The sequence below is a fragment of the Drosophila serrata genome, unplaced genomic scaffold (assembly GCF_035046125.1).
Source record: "Drosophila serrata isolate PLE 108 unplaced genomic scaffold, ASM3504612v1 contig_165, whole genome shotgun sequence".
NCBI classification, from domain to species: domain Eukaryota; kingdom Metazoa; phylum Arthropoda; class Insecta; order Diptera; family Drosophilidae; genus Drosophila; species Drosophila serrata.
Window position 1 is genome coordinate 4,222,648 of NW_028257063.1, and position 8,058 is coordinate 4,230,705.

General features: G+C 40.4%; 2 protein-coding genes and 1 non-coding gene across 5 annotated transcripts in view; 2 read left to right on the top strand and 1 right to left on the bottom strand.

Moving 5' to 3' along the window:
• Positions 1–5,487, top strand: part of Smyd4-3 (SET and MYND domain containing, class 4, member 3) — a 27,628-nt gene extending 22,141 nt beyond the window's left edge. Inside the window, exons 3-8 of one of the 3 annotated variants that reach the window (XM_086827321.1) lie at positions 3,042–3,345; positions 3,407–3,470; positions 3,578–3,709; positions 3,771–4,118; positions 4,175–4,417; positions 4,472–5,487. In XM_086827321.1, coding sequence (XP_086683447.1) covers positions 3,300–3,345; positions 3,407–3,470; positions 3,578–3,709; positions 3,771–4,118; positions 4,175–4,417; positions 4,472–5,342 — 1,704 coding nt within the window. In that variant the 5' untranslated portion in view covers positions 3,042–3,299 and the 3' untranslated portion in view covers positions 5,343–5,487. Of the gene's footprint in view, positions 1–2,916; positions 3,346–3,406; positions 3,471–3,577; positions 3,710–3,770; positions 4,119–4,174; positions 4,418–4,471 lie in introns of those variants that run through there. The other 2 variants (XM_020946862.2, XM_020946861.2) reach the window with 2 other exon arrangements.
• On the top strand, positions 1,567–1,638 carry TRNAT-UGU (transfer RNA threonine (anticodon UGU)). The gene has a single exon. It is a non-coding gene; the product is annotated as a tRNA-Thr (tRNA).
• Positions 5,402–6,546, bottom strand: LOC110179355 (uncharacterized). The gene is made up of 2 exons (XM_020946868.2): positions 5,732–6,546; positions 5,402–5,664 (listed from the first exon to the last, which is right to left on the bottom strand). The coding sequence occupies exons 1-2, from the start codon at positions 6,399–6,401 to the stop codon at positions 5,558–5,560; spliced, it is 777 nt and encodes a 258-aa protein (XP_020802527.2). The 5' UTR covers positions 6,402–6,546; the 3' UTR covers positions 5,402–5,557.
• Between the last annotated feature and the right edge of the window lie 1,512 nt (positions 6,547–8,058).

The following is an 8,058-nucleotide window of genomic DNA, read 5'->3' on the forward strand; positions in this document are numbered from 1 at the left end:
CAATTATAAATCAATTTTCCGAGTCAATAACTGAACTATCATCAGACTATTTGACAAATATTGATTTTGTAAAGGGAGAAAGGCAAACAGACATAAATAAATGAGCTAAAAAAAAGAGTTCGAGTGAGACACACACACCCTTTCAAAGGGTATCAAAAGCAAACAAAAAACGCAAATGCAACGGAAGTTTGGTGAAATAAATATATATAGTCTATAGAGAATATATATGTAGAATGGTGGGCAGGGGTATGAGGGAATAACAAAATAAACTATAATTAACCGGCGGCTCTTATGGGAGGGAAAATGCAACGTTTATTCCGCATGAATTTGCATTTGCATTGGGATTTGCACATCATCAGTGACCGTCACAGGCCTGCAGGGTCAAAAATCTGGACGAAAGCGATTCGAAATGCATTTTTGAAATGAAATCCCGAAATGCATTATCACAATGCCACAATGATTAGGGGTTGATTGTTGCCAGAAGTTACACCGGGAGGATGCACACACCTCTCCGGCACAGTGATAAATATTTTGCGCTCGGGATGACAGCCCATAAACATTACGATTACGAGTATTGACAATGTTCAATCAAGGACCGACCGACCGCCACACGGGGCATCCTTTGAGTGGCTGGCTCTACTGTACTACAGTGGAGTGTACAAGTGACAGCTGCTTGGCTGTAAGTCCTGATGATTACATTGTTTCCTACACCCCTTCCTTCCGTGATTGATGACAGCACAGGACTAGACAAGCGATCTAGCTGTCATGTCCAGTTGACAGTTCACAAAACGCTTTCCAACACTGCCCGGGCACCAACAACCCCAAAAAGGAAACAACAAAGGAAAAAAAAGAGTTTACAAATACCGAAAGTCAAAAGCGGGGCGAGGATTCAACAGCTTAGGGAAATTTACATACTTGTACAACATAATATGCACCCCTAAGTCCGGGTATTGGGTTTCGCATAATGCATTTTCACGGCGGGACACCCCAAAAGAAGAAAAAAAGAGAGAGAAGCGATTCGAATTTTTTACTCAAACATAAACCCAAAGTGGGCGTTGTAATGTTGACACTGTAATTTACGCATTTCACCTTTGCATTTGCATACAACTTAAATGGCGAAAGGGCTGAGAACAAAGGTTTTCGGGGTAATTCGATATGGGAAACGGATTTTCGAAGCTGCACTACAGTACAGTTGTGTCTGGCTTATACAGAAGAAGTTATAGTTCTCTAGTGCACTTCCCACATCCATTTCCCCCACAATTTACCCATAACAAATTGCCACTCGAAGCCGAACTTCGACTTGTCTTCATTAGGTAGCAAGCAGCTGCCGATGTGCCAGAGATAGCACTAGCATTAATTTCCATTGTCATGGAGCCAATTTCTTAAAGTGCTCCCAGTAATTATAATTGGTAGAATTTCCTCTCCTCCAACTCTTCGAACCACCCGCGGGCAACAGCAACAATAACAGCAACAACAACAGCGACGCAACAGCGACACAACAGAGAGCAAGCGAACGTGCGAACAGCCGCTGAGTTCGAGTTTCGCTTTTGCCGGCCGCCTTGCCAAGCCTCTTTAGCTCAGTGGCAGAGCACTGGTCTTGTAAACCAGGGGTCGTGAGTTCAATCCTCACAGGAGGCAGAACCATGAAGATCGTTTTTAAATGATTTATTTTTCTTTTTTTTGTTATTTATTATTATTATTATTTTTTTTAAATTATTATTTAGTTTTTGAACTCTGCAACTTTTACCGCGTACTTATTGATTTAGTTATAGTTGGAGTAGGCAAAAGGCGATATATAAATTTCTGTAACTGAATATAAAGTAATGAGGTTCATGGCAATTAGGAAATTTATTGAAAAACAAATTCATAGCTAAAATATCAGATGCTAGACCCAGATCGCTTTTATATTTTGTTAAAATTGACTTGCTTAAGCCTAACCCCAGTGAGGGTTCTCCTCCTCTTTTGTCATTGCTTAATTCCCATAAGTGTAGTGTTATGTTCGTGTTGAGCTTCTTCCTGGTTACCCAGAAGTATTGCATTGGTCAGGTAATATTATTGAGGTCGAAGGGCAACCACTATCACTTCCACTATCACTAAAGATGTTAACAGAGGGGACGCCGCACACGGAATGAGGGCCCAGCAATGGTAGAGCCTGGTATTTATAGTGTTCGGGTAAAGAGAACAGAGAAAGTAAGAGTGAGAGAGCGAAAGAGAGAAAGAGTTGTCTCTTGAGTGAAAGGCATATCTCTAGAGAGACACAGGAAAAGAGAGCGACATACATTTAACGATCGTTTCAATGGAAGCTATATGATATAGTCGGCCGATATTGATAAAATTAAAACCGAAATTATTAAGTAATCAAAATGCTTTATGGCTTTGGATGAAAATTTGTTGTGAACTGGAAAAGTTACAAATTTTTCTTAATGTTCCTATATTTCCTATGGCAGCTATAGGATATAGTCGTTTGATCCGGCCCGTTTTAACTCATATACTAGTCCGAGTATATAGAAGACAAACTGCAATGGGTCATTCAGATAGCTTTAATACTTTGGGAGTAGTTTGCATAGTAATTGACAGACGGGCATGGCTAAAAACTAAAAATACTTTAACAGCGTTTATTCTTTTAATAATCTTTAAATTTGTCGAAAAATTTAGCTTAATTTCAACTACTTTGATTAGTTTGATAAGCCTTTTCGTCTATTACTAAAAATAGCTTAAAACTATGTACACAAACTAGTTTTTGTTTGTAAACAAAACCTTATCGCACGCTCTTTCTCTTAGTGCTTTCTTCTCTCTCGTTTTCTCCTCTCTATATATTTTTTGATTTCTTCTCTTCATTAATACTTCCCATACTCTTTCGTCTAAAAATAAAACCCCAAAAAAGCTGCCACACGCTGTCGTGTCGCATTTTCCTCAATCAGTTCTTCTGCAGTTTTCTGGCTGAGTGTACAGCAAAAGGAAAAACCTAGAATAATTCCTCTATAAACTTGCATAATTTCTGAGTTAAATTAAGTGATAAAATGAAAACTCCTCTCAGCCAGAAGCCGGGCTTCTTTGCCGAATACTATCTGAAGCTTAAGGAGGAGGCTGGAGCCGTGTGTGAGACGGATATTTCCAAGTTAGCCGCCTGCGGGAGCGATGAGGAGCGCGTGGCCTATGTGGACCAGCTGGCCTGGGTGCGTAAGGGGGATGCCAACCTGGTGGTGAACCAGGAATTCACCGGCAAGAACGCATCTCTGGCGGCGGAGATCAAGGAGCGGGCCACCGCCGCCTTCAAGGGCAAGAAATGGCTGGAGGCGATGATGCTATATACTAGGAGCTATGTTGCATTGCCCAATGAAAATGGTAAATAATTAATTATAATGTATGAATTTCTATATTTTATTTGATTTAATTTATATTTTAGTGGCAGAAATCCGCATTGTATTGGCCAATCGCTCGGCAACCTTGTATCACATGCAGAAGTATCAGTAAGTAATCAAGGTATCAGTATATCTCAAAAGATTCTTAAAGTTTGTCTTGGGGAAGATAGTCTATATTATATCTTTAACTTGTAATTATTTTCCCCAATTTCCAGAGAATGTTTAATTGATATCAAGAGAGCCTTGGACCTAGGCTATCCCAAGGACTTGATCTACAAATTATACGAACGTCAGGCGCGTTGCTTCATGGCTCTGAAGGATTATCCCCATACCATTGAGGCTTTTAAGTAATTTTACTACCTTTTAGATCATCATAAACCCTATATAATCCTTATTTTTCCCTCTAAGAAAATGCATCACCGCCATGGATGACTCCACACTCACCTCTGACAAGCGTTCCAAGCTCAGTCTGGATGCCATGACCATGATCAAGATGCTGCAACATGATCCACGCACTGCCAAGCAGGAGGCCAAGCAGCAAAAGCGAATGGTGGCCTTGGATGTGGCTCAACCCGTCCCGCTGGAGAATGAGTTGGTGAGTCCCTTGGTAAGGATTGATCAGAATCGTCAGGAGGGTCGTTTTGCCCGAGCCTCCGCGGATGTTAAAGCCGGCGAAGAGCTGCTCGTGGAGCGACCTTTTGTAGCCGTTCTCCTGGAGAAGTTTGCCAAGACCCATTGCGAGAATTGCTTTGTGAGGTAATATTGGAGATATATTCCTACCAAGATCCTTTAGTTACTTAGTATGATTTTAGGACTGTGGTTCCTGTGGCCTGTCCCCGTTGCTCCGATGTCATTTATTGCTCTGAGCAATGCCGCAATGAGGCTTCGAAAAAGTATCATAAATACGAGTGTGGTATAGTGCCCATTATCTGGCGATCGGGTGCCTCTATTAACAATCATATAGCCTTAAGGATCTTTGCCAGCAAACCCTTGGATTATTTCTTGAAGCTTAAGCCCACCATAGATGAGGAGTTGGCACCAGAGGAGTTGATCAGGTAGGAGAGTCCTTCATTTCTTATAAGATTTCACTATAAGTCCTTCTTTTGCAGCCTCCCCAAGGACGACTTCCGTCGAGTGGCTCAGTTGGAGAGACATCAGGGTGAAAGGCAGCCCTCTAACTTCTTCCAACATGTCCTCATGGCTCGCTTTCTGACCCGTTGCCTGCAAGCCAGTGGATACTTTGGTTCCGAGCCCAAGCCCGATGAGGTGAAAGCCATTTGCTCTTTGATCCTGCGCAGTCTGCAGTTCATCCAGTTCAATACCCACGAGGTGGCTGAACTTCACAAGTTTAGCTCGACGAAACGCGAGAAATCCATTTTCATTGGTGGAGCCATCTATCCCACCTTGGCCCTGTTCAATCACTCCTGTGATCCCGGCGTGGTTAGGTATTTCCGAGGAACCACCATCCATATCAACAGCGTTCGTCCGATTGAAGCTGGCCTGCCCATCAATGAGAACTATGGTCCGATATACACGCAGGATGAGCGCTCGGATCGCCAGAGTCGTCTCAAGGAGCTTTACTGGTTCGAGTGCACCTGCGACGCCTGCATCGACAATTGGCCCCGGTTCGAGGATCTTCCCAGGGATGTGATTCGCTTCCGGTGCGATGCCCCGAACAATTGTGCCGCCGTTATTGAGGTGCCGCCCAGCTGCAATGATTTTATGGTGAAGTGTGTGACCTGCGGCGAGATAACCAACATCCTCAAGGGACTCAAGGTCATGCAGGACACTGAGATGATGACGCGAACTGCCAAGAGGCTCTACGAAACGGGAGAGTACTCGCAGGCATTGGCCAAGTTCATTGATCTCATCAGGATCATGTACGATGTGCTGGCCCCGCCCTTCCCCGATTTCTGCGAGACCCAGCAGCATCTCAAGGACTGTTTCCTTAATTTGGGCAACGTTTATACTCTGGATTAGAATGGACTTTAGAAGTAGAGATCACAGAAAAGGTAACAGGAAGCAATTATTTGAAGAGATTTAAAGTTGTATCCGTGTTTTAATCATTTTTAACTCATATATTACTCTCCGAATTTATTAAATAATAACTTTTTACTCCGGAAAACGCTCTCAAACTTATTTTTTATATTGCTTCCAATTTATATATACAACAGGTGTTTTACCTAGACTTTCCCTTAGTAAAACCACCCACAACGCCCCCGATGGAGTCTACTGCATCCGGCAAAATTACTGTTCGGGTAATAACAGCAGCGATAACAAGTGAACGACGGCCAGCCAAAGCCTGCGAAAAATAAAAACAGATAATGAGTTGGATTCCCCCATTGACGACGACCTTGTTTCCCACTTACCCCAACAGTTTGTTATATACTCAGGCTGCTCCTTCAGATAGCACCGTTCTGCGGGTTCATCCCAACTCCAAGGATTCTTAGTGGTGTAAAAAGGACGTCTCGAGGACGTAGGTCGCAGATAAGGCGGTATGGAGGGTGGTGAGTAGGTGGGATATATTGGTTCTCTTTGGGTAGTTGTTGTTGAAATTGTAGTGATGGGTTCTGTAGTTGAAGTTGTTGGTAAAACAGTAGTTTCCTCAACTGCAATTGTTGTTGGAACATCCGTAGGTATAGTTGTTGTTGTTGTTGAAGTTGTAGTTGTAGGTTCTGTTGGAGTTGTTGGCATTGTTGTAAGTTCCTCTGTTGGCACAGTTGTGACATCCTCGTTTGTAATTATGGTAGTTTCCTCAATTGCAATTGTTGTTGGAATTTCTGTTGTTGTTGTAGTCGTCGGGACCTCTATGATCACCTCCTGCGTGGTGGTGGGTGGCGGCAAGTACTCTGGAAGCTCGGGCTTTACATCCTGACCCAGAATTCCAGTCACCAAAATGCAGAAAAACGCAAAGGGAACTCTCACAGTGGACTGCATTTTTTGCGTGCTGTGTTGACGAGAGCTGATTGCATTGAACACTGAAACCGATCGCCGGTCGGTAGAGACTTGAGCTCGGGCCTCGGCTATAGCTAAAGTCATTAGCACATTCTCATTTAATGAACAACAAATTATATATACACACACGCGACGGAGCTGAGGGCTGATAACAGAACCCGCGAAAGGCAGACAGGGAAATTACTTTGCAATAAGATGCTGGTTCTGCCTTTCCATCCAATAAGCTTTTAACTTTTGTTAGGTATATAAGCTTATCAGAAAGGGAAATTTGGCAATTACCTGCGGGTGGCTGAGCACGCGTGCGCAACTCACCGTGTAATACTTCATTGTTCGGCTTTTCATGGCGACTCCATTATTTCGTTATTCCATGCACCGGCATTCAGTTAATGAAGTGAGTAATGCCTACTCGGAAAGGGCAGTGACGTAGACTATTCGGGGAAAAAATATAGAGTGTTTGCATCACAGCTCAGAGAGTAAATGTTTTCATTCAAGACTTGCCTACACACATTAGTCACTTATAACGCGAAAAAATATAAACAATTCTTATCAATTTAGGTGAATGAAAAGCTGGACCTCAATTCCTTAACCGAGTTCTGAGGAACATATATACATATTTATATGACAACATAACAAGTTTCCGACTGAAATTAGAATACCATTTTTCAGATAATACAAAGTATGCAGATTTATTGTCTTATTAACAGAAAACATAGGAAAGCTTTCCAAATTAAAATTAATGCATTTTTGGATTAGTTATGAATTTTTTAAACTTTGATTTGAACAAAAAAAGGTCATAAAATTATAAAAAAAATGGTATTTTAATTTCAGTCAGAAGCTTGTAATGCAGTGAAGGAGTCATTTCCGACCCCATAAATCATATATATTCTTGATCAGAATTAAACGGCGAGTCGATCTAGCTATATTTTAAAGAAAATAAATTTTTTCAATTTTTGTCGATTTTTGTAAAAAATGATAAGGGGTTACATCATTAAAATTTCCGAAAAATGGCATAAATTTTAGGTTTTAAACTGAGTATGCAGCTTTGTTAACCTCTTAAAAACTAACATAGGAAAGCAGTCCGAATTAAAATTAATGCATTTTTGGCTTAGTTATGAGATTTTTAGTTTTTGATGTGTAGGAAAAAATTGTCATATAAAATTATAGATAAATATATCTGTTCAAAGAATGCTACTATAATTTCAGTCATTTTAAGTTTTAAAAATGTTAAACTGAGTATGCAGATTTATTGTCCTATTAACAGAAAACATAGGAAAGCAATCCGAATTAAAATTAATGCATTTTTGGATTAGTTATGAATTTTTTAAACTTTGATTTGAACAAAAAAAGGTCATAAAATTATAGAAAAATGGTATTTTAATTTCAGTCAGAAGCTTGTAATGCAGTGAAGGAGTCATTTCCGACCCCATAAATCATATATATTCTTGATCAGAATTAAACGGCGAGTCGATCTAGCTATATTTTAAAGAAAATAAATTTTTTCAATTTTTGTCGATTTTTGTAAAAAATGATAAGGGGTTACATCATTAAAATTTCCGAAAAATGGCAAAAATTTTAGGTTTTAAACTGAGTATGCAGCTTTGTTAACCTCTTAAAAACTAACATAGGAAAGCAGTCCGAATTAAAATTAATGCATTTTTGGCTTAGTTATGAGATTTTTAGTTTTTGATGTGTAGGAAAAAATTGTCATATAAAATTATAGATAAATATATCTGTTCAAAGA